The following is a 25,077-nucleotide window of genomic DNA, read 5'->3' on the forward strand; positions in this document are numbered from 1 at the left end:
ATCAGGATAATGATTTCATCCTGCACAAGGGATCCATTGATGAGTAAGGACGAACAAAAGCCTTGAAATAGCGCCATTGTTCAAGAGCTGGACTAAAGCGTCCACTCAGCACAACAAAGAGCAGCTTTATCACAAAGGCAGCCAATAGCTTAATAGGTAATTCCTCGTTTGAGGTTTATCATCCTTTTGAAAATCGCCGTTTGAATGGTATTGTTGGCGACTTGACCAGAGGTCCAGCCGTGTTGCCCGCGCTGCCGATGAGGAATATGCCTGCCGCAACCTATTAGCATGATGTGTGTGCGTTTGGGGAATGTATGTGAGACAGATATGGTGATATCTTCTCTTAGTCGACCATGCTGTTGCGATTGATGGGCCATGGCTTTGGAAATATACGTTCCTAGATGTTTCGCATAGTTGACGTCAACTGTGAAGGGCGGGTAAAGCTGCTGCGAGATTCAAGATATAGAATAAGCAGATGTGATCATAGTAATATATCAATGGCAAGTTCAAAATCAGATGCGGCAAGATTCCCCTGGCCGACCTGTTTGGTGTACTAGCTTAGTAGTACCTACCAAATAAGCGGGGCAATAGCCCGCGGGAAGCCAAAGAAAGGGAAAGCGGTATCAGAAGCGGTGGGGCTTGGCGTCATGTGGTGGGGAAGCATGCGGTTGCGGTAATCCGCTCTCCACGCGCTTTGTTTCTGGACCTGAACCTCGCTCCGCAACGTGCATGCTCGACAATTGATCGCCCTCTCCGACTCAGCCAGGTAGTCCTCGAGTCTGCCATCATGGCTTCCGAACCGCCGGAGGACGCGATCGACAATTTTGTCAGCTTCACCAGCACGACCCGCGAACAAGCGATTGGCTTTCTCAAGGTCAGTACTGCTCTGTTTTCCTGTCCCCGTTGCTAGTATGATGATTGACTCATACAATATGATAGGCACACAGCCTCGATTCACAACGAGCCATTAACGCGTATTTCGAAGACCCTACAGGTCCCCACCCAAAGGTGATTGAAACTCCGAAAGACCTCACATTAGGCAAGAGCCCAGACAAAGGAATGGACATTGACAGGCCTTTACTACAACAGACACCTGGCTTCTACAATGACAATAGTGGGACTCGTTGGTATCTCATGCCCTCTTATTTGACTTACGAAGCTAACGGAGCTCGTTACAGCGATCGGATTCGGCCAGCAAGACCATACCCCAAGCGTACCACCTACGGCTCCTCCTTCTCGCCCCCCTTCTCGAACTAACATGATCGATGCGACGCAGCCTCCGGGTTATGATAATGCCACTGCACAACCTGCGCAGAGAAACATCGGTGAGCTACGTCACACATCCGAGGACTGGTGGAATTGGTGGGTGGACAAAGTACCCCGTGCTGACACACACCCGTCGTATGGCGAAGGCAAATCAGTTTCGGGCAATAATATGTCCTTGGCTCAGCGCGAGGAACAAGATCTGCAGCAGGCTGTCGCCATGTCGCTCAATCAGGGCATGGGACAACAGGAGACCGGAGTTACGAACAAACAAGCGCAATCCGGTTCAACGACGCGTGACGATTACGACTCGGGCGCATGGGCCATGACCCTTTTCAACGCTACCTCGCAAGAAGTCATGACGGGCCCTGACCCCGAAGATCGAAAGAGAGTTATGGACCAGCCTGCCTTCATCCGGCCCACAAACAACAATCTCTACCTCGGCGGATTGCTCACTATCCTCCACGGGATCCCTCTTGCGCGGGAGGCTTTCATGCTCAGAAAAAAGGTTCTTTTTGATTATGGACAAGACTCACAGTGGTGGAATGGACAACCGATCAATTTACCGAAAATTGTGACCGTTCACGACGGGCATAGTGCGGACAATGACTGGGACGACATCATCTATGAAACTCAGCGACTGATGGCATTCCTGGACTCTACGGAACGCGCCTATGGTAGCAGCGATGCGCTCGCAAACCTCAAGGCTCTCAACGACGGCTCATCCGATTCGGAGGAAGTCATCTCTCGGTTCCTAGAGTCCTGGCATCGTGCAGCACTCCGAGCGGATCCTGAAAATCCACTGTCGACAATTTTCATGTCTCACGCCTACAAACGGACTCCATTCGACGGAATGGAAGGCGACGAACCAATTGAAAAAGATATGTTTGTTTTCGGGCCCCAGGTCGAGCAAGAGCACGGTCAGACTCTTTATGATGTTCTAGACACTGCGATGTGGAGTGATCAGCCCGGCCAGGAACTTGATGATGTATGGCTTGAGCACGTCGGAGAAATTCTCGTTATGAAACTGGATTCCTTCGAGAACTCTAAGTCCTTGAATGTTGAAGCTCCAGTCGTTTTCTACCCGGACCGCTATCTGAGCAGTTGCAGAGAAATCGCGCTCGATTTCCGGGCCAGGAGACTGGAAGTCATGGCAGAGATCCAGGACCTTGAGAAGCAAATCAGTACTTGGACCTGGCCGCGAAAGCCCTGTGGAAATCTTACGGTGAAGGAGCTCTTCGAGCAAACTGCCGAGGCTGTACCTGTGGTGATGAGAGGTCACGTTGCGAGGAATGACCCCTCATGGACTACAGAGAGAAAGGAGAAACTTGTGCGTGACCTGAAATACAGGGCGGGAAAGGTGCAGTCCAAATTGGATGGTAAGGACCTGACATACAAATAATAGAGAGAGGATGGTTTGGCTAACGTGATTAGGTCTTGAAACCAAGAAACAGGAAGTGCTGGAGAAAATGCGCAGCTATTCGAAATTCCTCACGGAGCCCAGCGACTCTCCCAACAGCCCACCAACTCACAAGTACACTCTGCGTGGTGTTTGCACCCAGCCACACGTCACCTACATCTTGAAGCGCAACGAGACGACAAGCTCCGGCGATGCGATGAAGGTTGATGAAGGTAGTAACGGTCAAGAGCAATGGTGGCGAATTAGCTACTCTGCAGAAGATGGCCAGACTCGCCAGGCAGAAAAGCCAGGCTCGAAGGGCAAGCAGCCGGCCTCGCGAAACGGCGATTTCATGGGATACACTGTTCGCAGAGTGGAAGAGAGTGAAGCCCTCGACGCCGCTCGAGAGGAATGGAGAACAGTTCTTCTTGTGTATGCCAGTGAAAGCGCGATGGGTGCCAAGGCCGGCCCGGCACCGATGCAGCTCCAGGTAAGCAAAGCCTATGTTCTTGAGATGATTTCATTGAAGCTAATATCTACCAAACAGGGCTTCGTCAGAAAGGACAATGCAGAATTCACTACCGAATGCGAGCAAAGTACCGCTAATGCTGGCGACACTCACATGTCCGATTCTTCGGGCAAGGATAACAGCATGAGCACCCAGTATCCCTCCTCTCAAGAGCGCGACCGTGATCGAAACGTGAATGTCTTCGACTACGAGGTTTCCGACTTTGACAGCGAGCGCGGATCGGGCAAAGAGATGCAAGAGAAGTCTCAGACCAGTCTTCTGAGTGCCAGCAAGAACAAGGCTTCTCGTGAGGCTACAGTCTCTCGAGCCTTGGATGATGATTCGGTGTGGAATTCAGGGGATGAAGACCAGGAGATGGTGGACCATGTCGAGGATGCGAAGTCTTGATCGACCGGGTTAAGACTATAAATCATGAATGATGAATCTAGAGCCAAGTGACAACATCACCGAATACCATAAAATACCCAACATCATGGGTCACTACCTTATTTCTTCCAACCTTGTAGAAATTTGAAGCTATAGACCTATTACTAAGTACCCGAGGACGATAACTCGTTACACAGAAGTTCTGTACGTTGAGGTAGTGCTATAGACCGTCTCCACATTTGCCGTGTTTGCACTTCCAAGCTATCCGCCTTTCATCAACACGCCCGCCGAGCTCAACATCCCACGTCTAATCCCACCCCCAATCCCTCAGAAGAAAAGCACAATGTCAGTCGAGAGCGACGCGGTGGCCGGTGCCACGATCGAGCTCCTCGAGGCTCGCCTGCATCGCCTCTCATACCTCCTGACCGGCGGATCGGACTGGACGGGGGTGCCAACCACACCGCATAAGCCCGCCTCGCACGACGAAACAGTGTCGCGTCGAATGGCCCGGCTCGTGAAGGAGCTTGAAAATCTCAGCAGAGCGGTCCCGGCTGTCCGAGATGTGATTAAGCTACGTAAGTTGTCCAGTCTCGTCGTTGTTTACGGGTGAGCAAGCGCTCTCGTTGCCAATATTGTCCAAGAACATGGACTCCAATGGAGTTAACACACACTCCTCTTCAATTCCACATCCAACGAGGAGATAAATACAATATAAGCTAACGACACCCGAAAGATGACAACAACAAAGACCTTTTCCACCCCACCGATCCAGCCTGCATTCCCGAAGGTCTCACTCACAAAACCCTCGCCTCCATCGTCCTCTCCTACGCGACCGCCTTCCCCGAAACCGCCTCCCGACTGACCTCACTCAATGACCTCCCCATCCCTGACGCGCAGAGTTCAGCGGCGCTCATCGAGCTGCAGCCGCAGCTTGACCGGCTTGCGGCGACACAGGCCGAACAGGCGGGCGCAATCTCGGAACTGAGGGTTCGTTCGGCACGTGTTTTGCAGCGGTGGTATGAGATTGGGCTTGTTGGGAGTGGGGAGTGTTGGGCTGAGTGGGAGGGGCGATTGGAGGGAGTAGAGAGGGAGGTTAGGAGGCGGGAAGTTTTTAAGGAGAGGAGGGAGAATGAGATTTGAGTCTTTGCTCTGCTCTGCTTTGATTGAGTGTCTGGTTGGGTCTGTTTATGATATCCTCTGTGTTTGGCGTTCATGTTTATATTCCCTGTGTCATATTATACCTTGAAGAGTATGGTGTTAGTGGGTTAGTGGTGAATACCGATGACCTCAATCCACGCGGTTGATATAATCCATTCTTTGATCAGCGTAGTCTCTAGGGCGGAGGCCACCAGTGAAGAATTTTACATAGGTATTGTTCTCCGGCCCATCGTCGTAGCAGGAATTTTATCCTTGTTTTTATGCTGGAAGGACGAGCTGAGCAACGGACAGCGCCGTCGGGCATCCGATCACATACCGGTGCCATCTGCAATGAGGGCTGTCGCTTCCGACAACCTCGGACGAGGCCGATCGGAATGGAGAACGGAGCGCAGGACACGAGACGTATCGGGCATTCCAGTGAGATCAGCTGGAATGCTGCGACGTCTACCCCGGATTGTTGGTGAACTGTGTGGGCTGACAGTTCGGAGTCCGCTGGGCTGGTTGAGAACGATAGGAGTCAGTGATATGAATATCGGGTCCCTTGATATAGCCATAGTCTAAAATAGTGATGGCCGCTATAAATATAAGCAATTACATACATATACCTCGGCCAACACGGCCAGTGCATGGACTATTGAACGACCAACACGAGGCCTGATGGGGCGCAGAAGAAGCAAACGACGCCAGTGTAAGCGATCCGATCGGAGTGGGGCGTGGGGATGGCATGTTCATTCAGCATGCACTAACAGTTTGTAGTGCTATGTAAAAATGATGGAGTGGATTCGCATGGAGTATACAATGTATACTCAGAGTCTTGAGCGATTGATTGTTCCCTATAACACTATACAAGTGTAATTCTTTGATCTCTTTGTCTCTCCTGCAGTGCTGACGATGTAACCCGCGCGTCGTCTGCAAAGCGGAGCCACTTACTAAGGCGTTATTTATAGAAACCGCTTTCACCTCATTCCAGGACGTGCCTGACCCTGAGATGATCGTGAATACCCTACGGTAGTTAACAAAGGGATACTTAGATATGTAAAATAGGGCTCATCAAACATGAACCCTGACACTCCACTGCGCAACGGCTTGCCATTCCGGCCAGGCCCGGGTGGAATCGGTGGAGGCCTCATTTCCCGGATTCCACTTTGGTCTCGATTCCAGGGGCGCGTCTGTGTGTTTGGGGCGGCCCACTGCCACTGCCACTGCCACGGCCACTTCATCTCTTCTCCTTCTCGCATCCCCCCAATTCACCATCCACTCGTTAATCCTTCCGTTCTCCAGCCTGGTGCTGTGTCTTCGCCCTCTCGGCCCTCTGCTTACCTTCACTTTCTTTGACGCCCTTTTTTCGGTTCCCGACAGTCGACTTGCGTTCCTGTCCGGTTCCGCCCCTTGGTGAATTATTGAAACCCACGTCTGTCTCACAAGAAAAAGGTACGAACCACTGGAAACACCAGCACTTAACCTTTTTTTTCTCTCCTGGAAAGTTCCTGTGCTTGTGCCGGTACCTGCCTTCTGCGCTTCCCCCATCGTCGCTTCCATCGTGGGCCTGTCCAATCTCGCTGGTGCCTGACGACCCTCATTTTCGACCCCACGCGACCGTCCCTCGATCATTGTACTGACTAGGCGCAGTCTCATCGCTCTCTCACCCATCCCCAACCCTGCCAGACTCGAGACACCTGGCATTCATCGGCAGCCACAACATTTACCGAAAATCTCGTGTACCACTCGATTGAGCAATTCGCCGATCCCGTGGAAACCTTCATTCAGCGAAATCGACCGCCCCTCATCGATTCCGCATCCCTTCCTTGACACTCTGTGTATAGCGGCACCCTCTGCGCACACTCCACCAATTGAAGAGAACCGAGCCCCTACGGCAATCCGTTCAAAATGCCCAACTTCCGCCCCAGCAACATCCTCGGCGACCCGTTCGCGCTCGCGACCCTCTCCATCTCCATCCTGGCCTGGCTCATTGCCTTCATCTCCTCGATCATCGCCGACATCTCAAATGATTATCCGAACCTGGACTGGTGGGCGATCAGTTATATGTTCTGCATCAACTCGGGTCTGATTTTCGTGTTCGGCACCGACACTGGCAATGTCTACGGCGTCGCAATCGTGGGCTATCTGGCCGCCGCCCTCGTCTTGACCTCTATCAGCGCAAACAACATGGTCTACGGTTCCCAGGGCTCCGAGCAAGCCGCCGGCGCTGGTTTCATTCTTCTCTCCATGGTGATCATCATCTGGATCTTCTACTTCGGGTCCACTCCCCAGGCCTCGCACCGCGGATTCATCGACTCCTTCGCCCTGAACAAGGAACAGCCCGGCTCCTACCGTGGCAGCCGCCCCATGTCCAGCGCATTCGGTGCTCGTCCCGAGACCATGGCCACCGGCAACACCCCGCAGATGTACACCTCCGCCCAGCTGAGCGGCTTCGAGACCTCCTCCCCTGTGTCCGGATACCCCGGTGGTGCCCCCGGTGCCGAGCGTAACTCCTCGGCACGCTTCGGCGCTACCCCCAGCCCTGCTCCAGGCAATGCCACGGCTCCCGCCGTCAACCCCGACGGCAGCGAGGTGCCCCAGCCAACCGAGTACCCATACCGGGCCAAGGCCATTTACTCGTACGACGCGAACCCCGAAGACGCCAACGAGATCAGCTTCACAAAGCACGAGATCCTCGAAGTGTCCGATGTCAGCGGCCGATGGTGGCAGGCTCGAAAATCGAGCGGAGAGACCGGCATTGCGCCCTCAAACTACCTGATTCTTCTGTGATCGGATGTTTTTGTAATGCCTTCTTCTCTTTTGTGTCCCTCCGTTTGATTTTTTGAAGCTTATCGCAAAACATTGTACTCTTTGATACCCTTCGGATCCTTTCTCGACGTGTGTGTACTTTTGGTTCCTCTTAACGTGATGTCTTGATGGCCTCCTCTCTTCATTTCCATTTACTCTACTTTCCAACGCAAGTTGGCCTTCCTTCCCTCGAACTTCATCTTTCCTTGGCACGTATTCTCTGTTGATCTGGCTTGGTTTTTGTGTTAGCGGGTGGTTTTGCCCGCTTTTCTTTGCGCGTTATGGTTCAGGTGCTTTTGTATGATTCTCATGCTTAGAAATGGGTCATTGTAACGGAGTTCGTCTGGAAACTTCTGTGGCAGACTCTGTTTCTTTCTCCGCATGAAAAGCCTAGAGGTTCGGATCTGCATTTAGGCTGTTTGATCTGTCGATCTATATTTTATAGAGCTCAGTGGCAAATGTAGTCCGGTACTTCTGTCAAAGTTCTTGCACCATATCACGTACAATAGACGATGGCCACAGTACCTCCGAGTAGAGTATGGTCGGGTATGCATGTTATCCAATTTGTTCTGCTGGCTCTGTTCTAGACTAGTGTAAATTCGGGTGATTAGATGCACTTTAATCTTAAAATGGTGCTGCCTGATCTCAAAAATCGTCGAAGCAGACAACAGGTGATTCAAGGTTAGGACAAATCGAACCTGGTATTACGGAGTAATGGACTAGAGTCCTTAGGGCGATGGTCTATATGAACCGAACCAAGCAAACCTTACCTATACTAATATCTACTTCGTGGTAGGATTCATACACCACTGTGAAGCTGTTGGCGGAAAACGTTCGTTTCAGCCTTATGGAACCATGGTTCCTGGGCTGCGTTTCATGCTTCGAGCTTGGTCGATTGGGATGATTCGACCGTGCAGGGATTGAACTAGCAGATAGGTCACGTAGTACACATGGCGGGATGCGTGCCAACAACGGATACGAGGCCAATGTATACTATGTACTATGTACTACTGGCTGTCAAGCAGCAGGAATTGCAGTAAACAACGGCCATCCCGGCAGCAAAGTGTACACCGCCAACACGCCAAACCTTGCAGTGGTCCATGCAGCGTGTTTCGGCCTAGCGTGAGAATCAGCTGTCTTTGGCCAACTGCCGGGAGATCAGCAGCTGGCGGGAGCTGTCTGTGTTACCACTGGTAATTTGGACCTTCTCCTCTCCTCTGCTGCTTCACATCGTCCAGCTTCCCCCCAGCTCCGTCGACCTTCCCAAAGCACCGTGCCAGCCGTGTTGGCGTGTTGACAACGGGCTGCAGCTGCCGGTGCGGAGCTGCTAAGCATCAGACCAGCCCCATTCGGGCCAGCTGCGCAGCCCCTGTCTCGAATTTCACAAGTCTCGCCCCTCTCGCTTCTTGACCATGCTTCGCGTCTGAGCCCCGCCATCACAATGTCAGAGAGACGTCTCTCGCGTCTGCTCAAGGCCAAGCTGTTGCGGCGATCATCGACGTCCGTCCCCAAAGCGGGCAACGGGGCGGACCCGCGTGTCCACCCAACTTCATTAACCGTTCACACCTCCAACGCCAACTCCTGCCCTCCACATCCCTTCGACTCCGCCAGCGAAAAGTCTCCCTATAGCGTCGTCTCCTCCACCGCCCATTCCTCTGACGCGATCGGCCCCGGTCCCGAGTCCGAGCCCCATCCACAGGGAAACGCGCCCGTGTTCGAGTCCCAAGCCGATCTCTCGTCTCATTCCTCCACGCCTCCACCTGCCGACCAGCAGTCCCAGCATCGTCACGAGCCGGAACGATCATCCTCCACCCCACTACCGACAGAGGCCGGCTCGTCGCTGCTGCACACGCCGCTGACCGAAGACCTGCCATCCCCCCTCGAGTCTCCGCTCCCGACCCCTCGGCATTCCGACGATACGTCTTTCCAATCCGCGGTCGTCAAAGTCCGAGCATCCGCGCCCACCGAGCTCCAATTGACCCCGACCTTGAATGCCGTCATCGAGCAAACCGCACCCGAACGCCGGCCATCGTCATCTTTTCCCGCGCCCCCATCGAGCAAGCGCCCGAGCATTGCCATCCGCAGACAGTCTCTGCTGCCTGCGTCACATCAGCATTTGATCTCGGGTCTGCTAGAACAGAATCTTTTCGCTGCGCCAGGTGATCCGAATCAATTTCGCGCCCCGGTCGTGGCAGACGAGATGGTTCAACGTCGAATCTGGGTCAAGCGGCCAGGTGGCTCGGCTACCCTCGTGCCCTGCCTGGAAGACGCGGTCGTGGACGAGCTGCGTGACCAGGTGATCATGAAATACGCCAACTCATTAGGAAGGACATTTGACTCCCCAGATATCGTGATCAGGATTACCTCACGAGAGGGCTCGAGCCGGAACAGCCATCCAGAGCGTCTTCTCAGCCCTGAAGAATCTCTGGTGTCTGTGCTCGACTCATACTATCCGGGAGGTCAAACAGTGGAGGAGGCCCTGGTGATTGATGCACCAACTCGCCGGACCCCCAAACCCTCCCCACGCCACAGTGTTTATCATCACCATCACCCAGAGCCTGGCGAACATGGCGAATACTTTCCGCTTATGCCCGTCAACCCCACCAAAACCTCGACTCCTCCCTTACATCCATCAAATCCTGGCGCAAATAACCAGGCGGCGATGTCGTCCATCATGAGCACGGGCGTGCCCCCTCCACTGCATTCTCCCGGACGAAGCGGTGCATGGCATCATCGCCGGCCACCCCTTCAACGGCATACGACGAACTCGCCGACACACTTGGGACAAGCGCCCACTGTCAATGTAACAGGTACGTTCAATTCACTACGGAAATATCTTTCAAAGCACTCGCCTACTAACCCTTCGAAGAACCCGGCATATCACCCCACTCTCAACCCACTCCAGCACCGCCGCAAAGCATCCCTACACCTCCCGCGCCAGCAGCCGAATCTCCCCAAACCAAAATCCACACCCCGCCGGCACCCGTCACATCCCCACGTGCTTCCAGGAAGTCCAAGGCCGCTGCATCACCCGGTGCAGTCTTTGGGGGATTGATTGACGGCACGGTACCTCCAATCAATGTTTTGATCGTCGAAGATAATATCATCAACCAAAAGCTACTCGAAGCGTTCATGAAACGATTGAGTGTGCGATGGAAGTGTGCAGCAAACGGAGAGGAGGCCGTGCGGAAATGGCGACAAGGTGGATTCCATTTGGTACTGATGGATATCCAACTACCTGTCATGAACGGATTGGATGCTACCAAGGAGATTCGTCGGCTAGAACGACTAAACGGAATTGGAGTCTTCCCTAAGAATGCCTCTGGTCGTTCAAGTGTTTCGAGCGCCACTTCAGAGAGGAGGCCGGGTCTTCACCGGTCCGTCAGTGAGGAAGATACCTTGACGGATCTGTCTCTGTTCCGCAGCCCTGTCATTATCGTCGCTTTGACCGCTAGTAGCTTGCAAAGCGATCGACATGAGGCATTGGCTGCTGGTTGTAACGATTTCCTTACCAAGCCTATTGGCTTCCCATGGCTGTCCCAAAAGGTCACCGAATGGGGTTGCATGCAAGCACTGATCGATTTTGAGGGTTGGCGAAAATGGCGTGGATTCCTGGACTCAACCCAGTCCTCGCCTGTCAGCCTCGATAGTGGCACCAGTCCGATGCAGACGGGTGGTCGGAATGATTACCTACAGAGTACAGAACCTTCTTCTCCCTCTTTTTCAACTCGCGCCTCCAAAGCCAAGCAATCTCGCCAAGAGCTGGCTAGACCTACTCTGCCGGATGCTGCCGAGATCATGCGTGAAGACTCATGGGGCAGCGGCAGTGGTGATACCACAGATACGGGTCCAAGTTCCCAGGCGACGCCTGGAGAATCTGAGGCACAGCCTTCCTTCAACGAAGCCCCGACTTCGAACGCAGAATGAGCATTATTCAATCTATATACGATGGTGAATAATGACTTTACGCATGGCCCTTTCGATCTTTCCATATGTCTCGACTCTGTCTTTTCCATTGGATACCCCTCTAGCACCGATTTTTTTTTCTCATAACTCGACATTTTGCTTTGAAATTTAGTTTGGTAGCATTTGTGCTTTGAGGCACTGTATCCTAGCATTCATCTTCACCCCTCATCATGCATCTGTCGATGATGACATCTTATGCATTCGCCTTTGTTATCCCTTTTTAGTTCAAAGTTGCGGCATACCTACTACATGTATATACACGCAGGACATACTCACGTACACGAAAGAGATGTTTCATGCCTCGGCTTTCGTCTGCTCAATGCGGAATGTTCCAGTGTCCGATCCTTTAATTCTCGACGGGCGGGATCAGGTCCTTGCCAGGCATGTATTCCAAATAGGGTCTACGGTTCACTTTCCAGACTACTGGTTGTAGCATAAGGTGGATAATAACGATTGTGATCTTCTGGAGAACAAACTTATAAAATCAGTCAAAACCAAACTAACAGAGAAGTGGCAGTGTATATGATACTGACTCAAGCAGGCCATTTCAATGGCGTAACATCTAAAGCTCCACCACAAGCTTTGAGCAGCTAACTCCACCCTTGAGCTCATCCAGGGCCCAATTAACAGCAGCCAATCCTCCCTTTACCACCTTGATATGAGGACTAGCAACCAGCTCCTTAGCCGCAAGTCTCGCCTCAAGCCAATCCCTAAACACCCAGCGAATCCTCCCCTTCAACTCAACCGGGTCCTCAGGGTGACTGACAAACGCCGCTTCAATACCCTCAGGAAGCGTCAAGTCTTTCTTTAAGATGGGTGCAACAGCCAACTTCGCCTTCTCCCCACCACTCAGCGCAGCAAGGACATCAATAGCCAGCTGCTGATCACCGGTAGCCAGATACCCAGCTCGAACGGTAATCCCATCTTCCTTCGCAGAATTCACCATCTGGCCCAGGATATCCTCGTTCTTATAATCGAAGACCCGCGCCGCACCAAGACCCTTGATATACTCATGATGCTGCGCACCAGCCGTCGCATAGACAGTATACCCCATCAACTTCGCCTCCTGCACCGCAAATGTCCCCATACTACTCGACGCGCCCCAGACAAAAACACCCTCCTTCTGGCTCGGGGGCGAGGAAGGCGAGATTCCAGCCCAAAGCCATCCGCACCAAGATGTCAATGCCGCCATGGGAAACACACTTCCCTCAACGAAGGAGTAAGAGTCCGGAAGGACGGAGACGATGTCTTCAGAAACAATCACATATTTCTGCAAAGCGCCGTAGTCCGCCTTGCCGTTGAACCAGGAGCTAGCGAATGCCGTGACGCGCGTGCCGGGCTTGGGCGTGTCGGGACGTACGTCGGAGCCGGCTTTCGCGACGATGCCGGAGACGTCTGAGCCGAGTATGGCTGGGAACTCGCGGACGAACATGCCCAGGTCTCGCTGGAAGTGGTCCACTGGGTTGAGAGCTGCGGCATGCACTTCGATTAGGAGCTCGTTTGGTCCTAGGGTTGGGGTTTGTCGCTCGGTGATTTCGAGGGGGGTGCCCTTTTCGAGGAGGGTGGCAGCTTGGTGGGTGGACATCTTGGTTGATTGGTTTGACTTGGTGTTGTACACTGGTGTAGTTGTTTGAATTTGAGATTGACTGAGTGTCGATTCGAGTGATTGTTGAGATGATTAGCAGAGCAACAGGCTCTGTATTTTTATATTCTCTTTTCTGTTCGCGTGTATAGATGTCCTTGTACTATACGGTCGGGGTTAATGATGCAACGCGTGTATTTACGGAATCCTAAGGTACAATCATTGCTTATCTCCGTGTGGTTTGGCGGTGATTAGAGATTTTATCCGTCGGTGTTGAGTATCCGGCGGAAACCGGATTGGGGGCCGTCAGGAGTTCCCGAAGTCAAGGAGGAATTTGAGTCTAAATTCTCGTCATCGGAAGTTGGAATATGCCGCTGTGTAGTATGCTTAAGTTAGGTATGCGGGGCTCGTGACGGTTGCCAAGAACCGCAGGTAGGGCCGTATCGGGCTTAGGGTTTGTCTAATTGAGGTTGACATTGAAATATAGTGATGGGCTGAGTCAGTTCACATTTTACATTTTATTTGGGCAAGGTACATCTCAGTGCGCTCTACGTTGTTATTTCTTTGCACGTCTTGAATATTGGGCGTAGAGCGTGATATCTATGAGACTCGGCTTCACTTGATAAGTCACAGTACGTCAAGATGCCCTCGGTGATTTGACATTCGCTACTCTTTTTTCAGGAGAAGCACCATGACAGTATATGAACATTCTCCTCTTTCATCACGTTGTCAGTGATTTTCATTTCTGATCCTCTCTGTTCGAGTAGAAGGTTCATCACAAGATCTTTACTTTTCAGGTTTTCAGCAGCAGCTACCAATGCCGCCCCCCGGGTGACTTCAATTTCCACTCCTCTTTGTCCGAGTGGAATTTTCACCACACCATAACCGCACCTCTGATTCGCCGCAGCTACACAAATAATATCACTTCAAAATTTGCTCCTTGTTCAATAAGAGCTTTCATCACGGTGCCTCCACGCATTTCATTCAATGCAGTCGCCTTCAGAGCCTGATCGACTATCTGAATGCCCGGTCTTCTGTCAAGTAGAACCTTTACTCAATGAGTCCACCCCATTGATCTACCGTAGCAGCATAAAGAAGCTGTTTGGCGACTTCGATTTCATCCCTCCGTTTGTCATCCTGGGAGAGATTCGTTTCGGATACTGGTTCTCCCGGGTATACTCCTTGAGCGCCTCATCAATGAATTGAAAATTCACTCTCTTTTCTTCGAGTAGAAGCCCCATCACAGCCTTCGCGTTTCCCCGGCTCTTCATAGCGGCGTCCACTATTCTCTTGGTGATTTGATTTGCCACCTTATTCTGCTCGAGCAGGAGCTTCATCACGGCGCTTCCGCTTCCGCTTCCGCTTTGGTTCTCCATAGCGGCTAAAATAATTTACTCGGTTATTTCGAACTGCACTCCCTTTTTTCAAGAAGAATTTCTGTCACAGCGGCTGCTAATTGCCAATTTGCTGCAGCTGCCTCGAAAACCTCGTCAGTGGCTTTGGTTTTCTTCCCTCCATATTCAAGCAATCTCCTCATGACAGCATCTCCATTCTGGCAGTTTTTTGTGCGGCTATGATAATGTCCTCTGTGATTCTGACTTCTGTCCCTTGATGATCAAGTAAGAGTTTTATTATAGGGTTCTCCGAAACTCCAGTTCGCTGCAGCCGCTTTGAGAGCCTGATCAGTGATTTGGATTTCTGCTCCTCTTCGTTCAAGAAGAGTCTTCATCGCCGAAAGTCCCTTTGAGCCGTTTCCTGCGGCAGCCAGAACTACACCTGGGGTAATTCTTGTCTCGAAGCTTCTTTGATCAAAAAAATCTCTATCATGGCATGTCTTATTTCCGGGTTTGCTGCAACCTCCTCGACTACTACTTCTGTTATCTCCAATTTGGATCTTCGAAGTAGTAAGCCCACAACCTCTATAAGTGTACATTTATCACCCAGATCAGAGGTGGACGGCGTCTCAATCATTGTTGAGGAAGAGAACTGTTGAAACGGAGCCACAGATTTTGGAGACGGATTTCCATCCCCAACCTCAGATAATCAACTAGTTTTCACCAGCAGGTCCTCCTCGCAGCTGACTTGACGCATGTGTTCAGATCAGTGCTCTGCTGAATATCGAAAAATTGCCTCTTTGCCACCCATCGAAGGGGGTCCGAGAGGCAGATAACTCCTCTGGAAATCCCGAAACTGGAGTATGTGACGCATATCCTTGCAAGGAGTCGATGTGCATCCATCAGATTGATGGAGTGTCCCATCCTCCTGGGGCTACCTTTTCATCTGTCCGTTGAAGCAAAAGTTATCTTGCAGTTCGATGGATAAGATAGACACGCGATTGGTAAATGCTAACAAACAGTCCACATTCATCTCATATCCACTGCTTTCTGTGGGAGCCCTCAAGATCCAAATCAGTGCGAGAGATCATATCAGGTTGGACCTCTAAAGCAACATCGATCTCGGATACTTTCAGGGGCCGTTGCGCTGCGACGATGATATTCAGCAGGCGTCTCCCGTCTTGACGATTCTGTTGATGACATCGCCGCAAGATAATTTCGTATGCCTGCTCAACACTTTCTGGCAATTCCTTGATCTTTCGAAGCAGCTTTGATTCCATCTGGCCCAGGCAGTCTCGAAGCACCTCCATTGTAAATATAATTAGAGAAAAGTCGTGTTTCGAGTTTCTGAGAATTGGCTTTTCAGAGCTTTCCGAATCTCATCAGAGAGGCCTCTTTCTTCCACAGTTTCGTCTACCTTGACTTGCATCACCAGGCCGATCTCTTGGCTAATGTTCACCCACTCCTCTTCACCAGCTAGACGAATAGTAGGAAACCGGTTGGTAAGTCTGCCGTATCTGCGTTCAATATCACCATACGGTCGACTCATAATCAGGAACTTCACTTTCGGTCCGATTCTTGATCTTTCTGGGGAGAATGTGTAGAACCGATCGAGCTCCGCTATTAGTCGATGGCGGTCTGGCTGGCGGCATTCGTCCAAGGCGTCGATTACACAGACGACATCTTGATTTGAGGGATCGAAGATTGCGATTGTCCACAAATTCCAAAGAGCGTCGAAATCAGCCCTTAATCCACTTCCATAGTGATCTATCGCTTTGCTGGCGTGCTCGCGGAAGAGGTCTTTGCGGGCGCAAAATAGCCGATGCAGCAATGCACAGGTTGCAACCGCTCTCCTTGTTGTCTTTGAAGAAGTAGTACACCGTAGCCGACCCATCGTCGAGTAGTTTCTCATCAATCAAAACTTTTGCAAGGACGGGATTGCCACAGCCGGGTCGGCAGAAAGCCATGAGGTCGTCTTGAGAGTGTTGTTCCTCCATTTTTGGAAGGTTGAGTGCTCCATAAACCACTTGCAGGTTTCTTTGACTAGATGAGGGTTGATGTTTTTGTTAGCCTGGTAAGACGAAGTATTGAAGAAGTTGATCTTGGACTCTGCGACATAATCAGCTTGGCTGAATTTCATGGGCTTGGGAGGATTTGTACATCCGGAAAGACCATACCGGGAGGGAGATTAAACTCTGCGTTGATAGGACCGCAATTTGGACCCACCTGAATCCTAGAGTTCAGGTCGCCGAAAGTGTTGGATGACATAGCGACATGTAATACATGTACTCTCTTGCTTCAAGGGCACTCCCAGACGGTGCATGTAGTAAAGCGAGAGTAAGGTGAGGGGAGGTCCGCGCCTTGCCCTCAGATGACTTGGCTGCGAAAAGCGCCGTGCATGGCCGGCATAGGCTCATTCCAAGTGGAAATATTTATTTTTCTTCTACATTTCCTTATTGAATAAGGTCAGAGTTTCTCTCTGACTTGCCAACAGTCATGCTTTCCATTAATGCTGAAATGCTGGGGGCAGCTGAGAATCGAGGCATCTAGAACTGGTTTCTGAGTTGGGCATGGGCATGGCGATCGTGCCATTACAGCCCCCAATGCATCCTGGACTCAGCCCTGGCAGGGGCACAACAGAGCGGCGCCATATATTGCCAGATTGGGACTTGGCCCCAAATTGGGGTGGATTCCGCGTGGCTCATGCCGAACTTGAAATTACGAGTCAACCAAACAAAACACCATAACAATACAAATCGTGCAAAGAAAAAGAAAGAGAAGAGGGGTCGATGATGAGGATGTGATTTAAGGTGAATACTAGTAGGCACAGTGACATTGGCAGAGGTTTGCCATATAGTAATCTAAGGAGTGACTGTATTCGAGAGCGGTGTCACAATTGTCTTGGAAACCAATCATGCCACGTGAACCGGCGGCCCCCAAGTAAGATGACATATTAAGTTCCTCACAACTTGCGATCTTCCCTCCTCATGCTTTCCTGGGCGGGCCTGATGCTTGCAGTGGTAGGCCCGGTGGCGGGATTTGTGCCCCGCTACTGGGTACTAGACCCTGGACGGCTGAAGTCGATCGCTGAAACCTCCATATTGTCGTTAGGCTCAAGATCCGTTTCCACGCTCAACTTCAAAGCTCAATGTGACAATCCACTGCCACGCAAGTCGCCTTTGGATCGATGGAGTTGACCCGAATCGGATGCGAGACCAAAAGAAAGCCCGAGAGAAGTCTGCCACACCAAACCCGACGCGATAGACACCGAGGGTATCGCCGATCTGTGTTATCTTCACTCTCACCTAAGACTAATTTAGTCTCTGCAATGCACACGCGATTGCAGATCGCGTAAGATATTGGATAGCTCCCCTTGGCACCATAACGACCACCGCCAGCTTGTGTCTCCGCTGTCAAAACGACTTCGCGAGCCTCGGCCGCCCAAGTCCCCTATTCAACCTCTCCAGCGCAATTTCTCGGCTCTTTGGAGTTAGTGTCCTTCGTTTTCTACAATTCACCACTACGAAAAGTCACCATGCCAATCGACGCTCGAACGTGCTACTTCCCGCACGGCAACACGGCCGCGAATAGCTATCCATGCACCTCCGACGATACCACATTTTGCTGCGGCAAGGACAACATCTGTCTATCGAACGGATACTGCCTGGATACCGTTCAACCATTCGTTCTCTCGCGAGGGTCCTGCACAAGCCAAAACTGGGGCGCTGGATGTCCGACCCACTGCCGTAAGTCTGAAGAATCCTGGCCCCTGTGGGGTCGACCCAAGGGGTATACACTATACTAACGATGCGGCACTAGAGGATACCTTCGATGACAAAGGCGCGTCGATTATTAACTTGTCCTTCATCAATGGCACCTCTAAATACTGCTGTGGCACACCCGTGATCAATGGAAGCGAAATCGTGTGTCCATTCGAGAAGGACAGCTTCGAAATCGACGACGGCGAAATCCTTGCTGGACACACTGCCCTCCAGAACGTCACTTCATTATCTGCATCGTCGAATTCCTCCAACTCCTCGGGCATCTGCCCAACAGCCACTTCAAGCCCCTCCTCGAGCGGGTCACACGATGTGGCCATCGGGGCTGGACTGGGTGTTCCACTGGGACTTGTCGCGCTGGGGTCGTTGGTATGGGCATTCATGGAAAGGAGGAGAGCAAATCGACTGAGCAAGGCCATGGCTAATTCCACTGCTCCGGGCCCAAGCTTCAATGGTGCACCTGTCGCTGTCGAGGCGCCTTCTGGGAAGGCCGCTTCTAGGCCCTCGGAGCTGGATAGCCGAGGGACTGGCCACATGCCAGAGCTGGAGGCAAGGGGGTGAGGGAGAAAAAAGCGGATATCCCATTAGAAACCCGGCACATGTCTCCGAAGGTCCATGTCCATGATAATTATGCATATCCGAATTAATCATTCGCTTTTCAGCTTCATCAGCAGACGAAAGATGAGGAAACAAGAAACAACCGAGCCAAAACGATAGGAATTCTCATGATTGGAGACTCGGCGATACTACGATTGGGATACCACACGGAAACACCATGCTGGGACACAAGGATCTTCCATCCTGGGATTCCCTCATGCACGGTCTAGTCTTAATGAGAAGTAGCTCATTGCGAGCGATTCCGGCCGGCGTCTGAGCGACGTGCCTTGCATAAAGCTCCGAGTATTCCAGTTGGACCCTCGTTGCTCAAATCGCCCCTCTGGCTCGCGAACCCTGAGGGGAATTTACCGCATGTCACCCAGAGACTTAGAGACTGGAATGCACCAGTTACGACGATTTGGAGCGACCCGGGGGGGGGTGGGGGGGGCAGGCGAGACCGATGATATTTTCTCTTAAATACAGAAGAAACTCGGGAATTAAAGACTAGCTTTATCTTTCCAGCTGTCTGCCTCGTGCTTTATTCTCCTTTTGACGCGTGGATCGAAGTCGATCACGCTGATCTATCTCCCCTGATCTCTTGGCTGTGCAGATCCCCGGCACGATCAACACGCAAGTATGACCCGGTTTCTCGGATGTCGTGGCAATAGCCTCAACATTGTGGCCATTCTTGGGGTCTTGATGCCCGGGATCATGTCAGTTGGTTATAACGCGGCCTCCCTTGGTGGCGTGTTGACCCTGGCGAGTTTCGAGGGCCAGTTCCCCGCTATCGATGTGGACCATGCCCAGGATCGAGCGCACACTTCCACTATCCAAGGGACGGTGGTTGCTGTTTATGCGATTGGTGGCTTCCTGGGAACCTTTTCATGCATTTGGCTGGGAGATATTCTCGGCCGCCGGCGGACGATAATGACTGCATCGCTTGTCCAGATCTTTGGTGCTGCTCTCAATGCCAGTGCCTACTCCCTGACGCAATTGATAGTCTCAAGGGTGACTATCGGCGTCGGTACCGGTGCTATCCTGGCCACGATTCCTCTCTGGCAATCTGAGATCTCACCAGCGCACAAGCGAGGTGCGCATGTTGCCACGAAGGGAATATTCAGTGGGCTGGGATGTGCACTTGCCCTTTTTCTCGACTTTGGGATGTCTTTCATGCATGGAAGCATCACATGGCGCTTGCCATCTGCATTCCCCATGTTTTTGTCTGTCATTATCCTGAGCTTTATGGCTTGCCTGCCAGAATCCCCTCGTTGGCTAATTCGGCAGAGCAAAATCAGCGAGGCTCGGGAGATACTGGCGGCTTTGGAAGACACAAGTGCCAACAGCGATATCATTGATCGCAGAATCAATGAGGTGCAGTCATCTCTCGACCTGGCCAGCAACAAAGTGCCTCTTGGAACGGCCTATCAGGTCGGGACTCAGAGAACTTTCCATCGTGCGATGCTTGCTGTTGGAGTGATGGTGTTCCTCCAGCTGACCGGTGCAACAGTGACGACTTTCTACAGTATGTACTTGTCAAGACTCCTTCGGGGAATATCTCATTAATTTGAACCATTGCAGCTACCGCGATCTTTGAGCATGACCTCCACCTCAGCGAATCAACATCTCGACTCCTCGCTGCATCTTACCAACTCGTCGGCCCCATCGGCGGAATGGTTTCAGTCCTCACAATCGAAGGCTTTGGACGACGCAAATTGATGATGCTCAGTGCATCAGGAAATGCCATTTGCCTCCTACTCGTCGCAAGTCTCGGATCACTGACCGGAAGCATTACGTCCGCTCATGCCGCCGTTTTCTTCATTTTCCTCTTCCATTTCAGTTACATTATCGGATTCGGGGGAATCCCATACCTCTATGCGACAGAAATTGCGCCATTGCATCTACGAACGACCATCAACAGTTTCAGCATCAGCATCTCGTGGGCTCTTAGCATTTTGGTTGCTAATGTCACCCCGATTGCATTTGAAAGTATTGGACAGAAGTACTTTTTCTTCTTCGCTGCCTTCAATGCTACTATTGTGCCTTGTGTTTACTACTTGTTCCCTGAAACGTCGGGCCGCGAACTTGAGGAGATAGATGAGATCTTCACAGTCTCGAAGGGAGTTTTGGATGTTGTTCAGCGCGCTAAGGAGCTGCCGCGTCATCAGCCAAACAATGTATTGGGGCAAGAGAAGTTGAAAGCAGATATCAGCCTTTCGACGACTCCAGTGTGATGATGAGGAGGAGGTTTCATTTTGTACCCATATAGCAAACCGAATACGATTCTGAAATGACTTCGCCCGATGAGCATACGAATTGTCTGAAATTCCTTACATCAAATCGATTAACTACATGCCAGAGTAGATTGAGCTCATCTTACAGAGCTAGTCCCTATTCCTGAGACATTGATCAATCTGCTTGGCCATTTGCAAGCACTCTTCGTCGCGCATATTAGGAGTGAAAAGCTGAACAGAGCACGGGGCACCATTGAGCACCTGGAAGTTATCTGTGACTAAATTTTAGTAAAGCATCTTGAATGGCTCAGGTCAAATGGTAACCCACATTCTGGGCCAACTTGGTCATCTCTCAGTGCGAAAGTCTGCCCTGCATCTTCCTCTCCCACGTGTCCAAATGGAAGAATGCAGGATGGGAACTGCAAGGAGATCAAAGATGAGAAAATTAGCTAATACTCTGAAATGGTGGGTATAACATGAAACATACGTCGAGACAGTTCAAGAATGCTGTATACGGGGGTATTCCGAATGTGTCGTGCTGAACAGCTGTACTCTGGGCCGGGGGAGAAAGGCAAATATCCAAGTCGTGTTTCAGCCACAGTTTCCGGTAACTTTCCCGCAGGCCTGCACGGAGAGTATTGAGTGCAGCAAGCTGACCCATACGATCCAGTGAGCTCACGTCTGGTAGAGTTGACTTTGCATACTTCCTCAGCTTTTCGCCCTGTTGACCAATGTGGAGCAAAGCTGGGACTGGGGGGTCTCCGGACGCTTCGAGGTGGTTCCTAGCACCCGGGTCCAGAGAAAAGATCGCAAAAGCAATCTCATTGGCCTCCATGATTCGGCATTCCTGCGAATCCAGTGGAATGATCTGGTGACCCTGGGCCTCTAGTATGCGAGCCGCCTCCGCCAAGGTCCTCCGAACAGGGGGTGGAGGGGAAAGTTAGGGCTTTCGGGAATAACTCCGATTCTGAGTCTTTGCTTGGTGGAGACCTGTCTCCACGGAATGTCCAGGATGGTGGAATCGTACAGAGCGGGACGGCCGTCAAAGAGAGACTTGAAGAATGTCTCGATGCCATCAAGATCTTGACAAAGGGGACCCGCACAGGACAGAACAAATTTCATTCCGCTGGTAGTGCACGCTCGCATTCCTCCGTTTGGCACCCTTGCTGCACTGGGTCGAAATCCATATGTTCCACAGCATAGGGCAGGAATGCGGACAGAGCCTTGAGCCTAATTAGCACTGCATATTTTGAGCTAAAAAACTTTCATTCTTACCGCCAATGTCGGTTCCGACTCCCAGTGGTGAGCCTCGAAGAGTAATTAAGGCACCCTCGCCGCCGCTAGATCCACCGGGACCCAGCATGGTATTTCGAGGATTCAAAGTGCGCCCGAATACATTATTGTGGGAGTCTGTGGTCTACCAACAGATAATGTCAGCTGAATGCTTGAGGAAATGGAGAAACTTGAGCCCACCATCATAGTTTGGGGAACATTAGTCTTGACATAAATGACCGCTCCCAGCTTCAGTAGAAGCTGAACCAGGGGCGAGCTTTCTGATGACACCTCACCGAGGAAAGACAGCATCCCAATTGTTGCTTCGGTTCCCTTATGATGAAAATTATCTTTGATACTAATAGGAAGTCCATGTAGTGGACCAGCCAGCTGGCCCTGAGCTCGCAGACTGTCCAGGTGCTCAGCTCTCTTCTGGGCTTCATCAAACATTGTCTCTGAAAGGCAATTCACCTATTTGAGTCGCATTGCGTTAGTCAATCTCAACATCATATGAGGTAAAAAGAAAGAGACATACCAGCTGCTGCGCAACCGCAGCGCGCTTGCAATAAGCCAGTGTCACCTCCGCAGAAGTCAATGCTCCAGTTGCCAAAGCTGATAGAAGTCTTGACACAGTATAGCTCTCAGTAATCTCAAACTCGCGGTCCGTGAGAATGCCAGACTTGCGAATCACTTGCTCCTGGACAAGGTCGGTTTTGTTGTCCGCTAAAGGAGTTTGAAAGTTGGACCAAAATGCCTCGGACAATTTCCATGTCGATGGTATTTTCTCTGCACACTGTAGCTGCTTCTTGGCCACTCTTTCCTGCCAGGGGATGCTTTTGTCGGTGGACCCCATGTTGAATTGATGCGTCGAGTACTGCTAGAAGTGCGCCAGTGTCTGTTTCTAGATGTTGGTCAAGGTGTTCTTGGGGGAGGGGGGTTTCTCTCAGATATATGTCCAGACAACCCTTCTGAGGGGTAACGAGAACAGTGCCAATCGGCAGTAATCATGTTTTCTTGGAAGCTGTCTTGTCTGGCCGAATGCTACTCCTCGATGAGATAGCAAATGAGGATGGAGGCCTCGGCTAAAGTGGGGAGGAAGCCATGCGGGGTCGATTCGATGTTGAGCTTCTGTTTCGTCGGTCGGCTGGCTACCTCCGAGTGACGCCGAGATTGGCTGCTTTGACGATGGAATGAGTAGTGGCTGCATGTTTGCTCCTTCCAGAAAATCGCGGGAAGAAGTGAGGTGAAAGCGTGATGCATTTAAATAATGACACGTGACGGGGGCAAGCATCTACTGCCGTTTGACCTGGATATCTGAGACAACTTCAGGTTTCCACCAAACGTGATCACGATATCGATCAATAACCCAGCTGGCATTTCATTGCAATGCACGATGGCAAGGAACTTCCCACAGACTTCTGGGGTGGCAATTCACGTTGCTGCAGGGCATTTGGCCCCACTCGGGTTGGTCACTGTTGGGAAGACAGTTGACTCATTCTACACTTTGCAGCGACGATCAAGATGGTCAGAAACTGAACGAATAGGCGGACTTGGACAATGGTTTCCAATCGCCCGCCAAGTCAAACTCCACCTGCTCAGCCTCAACGGTCGGGTTCCGGCATTCAAAGCACAACTCCGCGCCGACCCCGTATTCCTCATCGTCCGAGCACGGATCGCGGACTACCGAATTACCAGTCCTCGTATGCCGCAAGTTAACTTGTAACAGGTAGCCATCAGCCTTCGCTGTCTCCGAATACTATCGACAAGCAAGAAAAGCTCGCACACAGCCATGTCCGGGTCTTTTTCCACTCCGACTCTGTCAACAGAGAAGACGTTCACTTTCTACAGCCAGGAGCAAGGCAATGCTTATGCCCAAGCCCGTCCAGACTATCACCCCACGCTGTATCAGACAATCATCGACCACCACCTGGACAGCAACGGCCAACTCGAGACCATCCTTGATGTCGGGTGTGGTCCTGGCAATGTCGTCCGAGCACTAAGCTCGCATTTCAACTACGCCATCGGCCTGGATCCCTCTGAAGGCATGCTAACCACGGCTCGCTCACTCGGCGGTACTACCTCTGCATCTGGACTTATTCGCTACGAAGTTTCCACGGCCGAAGACCTCGGAACAACCCTCCCACAACCAATTCTAGATGAAAGTGTCGATCTCATAACCGCAGCTAATGCTGCGCATTGGTTCGACATGTCTCTGTTTTGGGCGAGTGCCGCCCGCGTGCTGAAACCTGGAGGCAGTGTTGCGCTGTGGACTAGTGGAAGAAATCGCATTCATTCCTCGGTGCCAAATGCTGCCGCGATGCAGAGCGCCCTAGATGAGATTGAAGAGAGACATCTCAGACCGTTCTTCGAGCCGGGAAATCTACTCACACGCTCGCGTTATGTAGACCTTCCACTTCCGTGGGCCTTGGAGCAGCCCATTCCTGAGTTTGATGAGAGTGCTTTCTTCCGCAAGGATTGGGATGTCGCTGAGGACTTTTTTGCTTTCCAGCCCGAGGTCAATATGGATGTGTTCGAGAAGATTACGTCGACCGCTAGTCCAGTGACTCGTTGGCGAGAGGCTCATCCGGATGCTGTTGGTACTGAAAAGGATGTCGTGAGGATGCTCCGTAGGGTTATTGAACGTCACTTGCATGAGGCTGGAGTTGAGAAGGGAAAGGAGAAGGTCAAGGGTGCAATTCATGGTGTGATATTGATTGTGAAAAAGAAGATATAGTAACGGAAGGGCAGGATAGTGTAATTTTGATATCACAGGCGCGACCGGAAGACGACAAGATGACGGAAAACTGCCCATCA

At 51.5% G+C, this 25,077-nt stretch overlaps 11 protein-coding genes across 11 annotated transcripts; 6 read left to right on the forward strand and 5 right to left on the reverse strand.

Annotated features, from left to right (window-relative positions):
• Positions 1-787: 787 nt before the first annotated feature.
• On the forward strand, positions 788-3,578 carry N7532_006477 (ubiquitin-associated-like domain-containing protein; the record flags this gene model as incomplete). Its single annotated transcript, XM_056618971.1, has 5 exons — positions 788-874; positions 940-1,123; positions 1,179-2,642; positions 2,698-3,152; positions 3,210-3,578. The coding sequence occupies 5 exons, from the start codon at positions 788-790 to the stop codon at positions 3,576-3,578; spliced, it is 2,559 nt and encodes an 852-aa protein (XP_056475130.1).
• Positions 3,579-3,900: 322 nt separating this feature from the next.
• On the forward strand, positions 3,901-4,697 carry N7532_006478 (putative nuclear distribution protein RO10; the record flags this gene model as incomplete). The annotated part of the gene is made up of 2 exons (XM_056618972.1): positions 3,901-4,132; positions 4,291-4,697. 2 exons carry the CDS (start codon positions 3,901-3,903, stop codon positions 4,695-4,697), a joined length of 639 nt encoding a protein of 212 aa, XP_056475131.1.
• Positions 4,698-6,602: 1,905 nt separating this feature from the next.
• sho1 (osmosensor SHO1) lies at positions 6,603-7,484 on the forward strand (the record flags this gene model as incomplete). The annotated part of the gene is made up of 1 exon (XM_056618973.1): positions 6,603-7,484. One exon carries the CDS (start codon positions 6,603-6,605, stop codon positions 7,482-7,484), a length of 882 nt encoding a protein of 293 aa, XP_056475132.1.
• Positions 7,485-8,943: 1,459 nt separating this feature from the next.
• N7532_006480 (response regulator) lies at positions 8,944-11,429 on the forward strand (the record flags this gene model as incomplete). Its single annotated transcript, XM_056618974.1, has 2 exons — positions 8,944-10,312; positions 10,372-11,429. The coding sequence occupies 2 exons, from the start codon at positions 8,944-8,946 to the stop codon at positions 11,427-11,429; spliced, it is 2,427 nt and encodes an 808-aa protein (XP_056475133.1).
• Positions 11,430-12,030: 601 nt separating this feature from the next.
• N7532_006481 (zinc-binding alcohol dehydrogenase family protein) lies at positions 12,031-13,053 on the reverse strand (the record flags this gene model as incomplete). The annotated part of the gene is made up of 1 exon (XM_056618975.1): positions 12,031-13,053. The coding sequence occupies one exon, from the start codon at positions 13,051-13,053 to the stop codon at positions 12,031-12,033; it is 1,023 nt and encodes a 340-aa protein (XP_056475134.1).
• A 1,073-nt stretch (positions 13,054-14,126) lies between these two features.
• On the reverse strand, positions 14,127-14,426 carry N7532_006482 (uncharacterized protein; the record flags this gene model as incomplete). Its single annotated transcript, XM_056618976.1, has 1 exon — positions 14,127-14,426. One exon carries the CDS (start codon positions 14,424-14,426, stop codon positions 14,127-14,129), a length of 300 nt encoding a protein of 99 aa, XP_056475135.1.
• Positions 14,427-15,418: 992 nt separating this feature from the next.
• Positions 15,419-15,694, reverse strand: N7532_006483 (uncharacterized protein; the record flags this gene model as incomplete). Its single annotated transcript, XM_056618977.1, has 1 exon — positions 15,419-15,694. The coding sequence occupies one exon, from the start codon at positions 15,692-15,694 to the stop codon at positions 15,419-15,421; it is 276 nt and encodes a 91-aa protein (XP_056475136.1).
• Positions 15,695-15,705: 11 nt separating this feature from the next.
• Positions 15,706-16,381, reverse strand: N7532_006484 (uncharacterized protein; the record flags this gene model as incomplete). Its single annotated transcript, XM_056618978.1, has 2 exons — positions 15,706-16,184; positions 16,231-16,381. 2 exons carry the CDS (start codon positions 16,379-16,381, stop codon positions 15,706-15,708), a joined length of 630 nt encoding a protein of 209 aa, XP_056475137.1.
• A 1,538-nt stretch (positions 16,382-17,919) lies between these two features.
• N7532_006485 (uncharacterized protein) lies at positions 17,920-18,724 on the forward strand (the record flags this gene model as incomplete). Its single annotated transcript, XM_056618979.1, has 2 exons — positions 17,920-18,130; positions 18,204-18,724. 2 exons carry the CDS (start codon positions 17,920-17,922, stop codon positions 18,722-18,724), a joined length of 732 nt encoding a protein of 243 aa, XP_056475138.1.
• A 2,417-nt stretch (positions 18,725-21,141) lies between these two features.
• Positions 21,142-23,116, reverse strand: N7532_006486 (putative general amidase; the record flags this gene model as incomplete). Its single annotated transcript, XM_056618980.1, has 6 exons — positions 21,142-21,263; positions 21,320-21,410; positions 21,479-21,876; positions 22,267-22,408; positions 22,465-22,734; positions 22,799-23,116. 6 exons carry the CDS (start codon positions 23,114-23,116, stop codon positions 21,142-21,144), a joined length of 1,341 nt encoding a protein of 446 aa, XP_056475139.1.
• Positions 23,117-24,052: 936 nt separating this feature from the next.
• On the forward strand, positions 24,053-24,997 carry N7532_006487 (putative S-adenosylmethionine-dependent methyltransferase; the record flags this gene model as incomplete). The annotated part of the gene is made up of 1 exon (XM_056618981.1): positions 24,053-24,997. One exon carries the CDS (start codon positions 24,053-24,055, stop codon positions 24,995-24,997), a length of 945 nt encoding a protein of 314 aa, XP_056475140.1.
• Positions 24,998-25,077: the final 80 nt, after the last annotated feature.

Source organism: Penicillium argentinense, assembly GCF_028826775.1.
Source record: "Penicillium argentinense strain IBT 30761 chromosome Unknown utg000005l_segment0_segment0, whole genome shotgun sequence".
Taxonomy (NCBI): Eukaryota; Fungi; Ascomycota; class Eurotiomycetes; order Eurotiales; family Aspergillaceae; genus Penicillium; species Penicillium argentinense.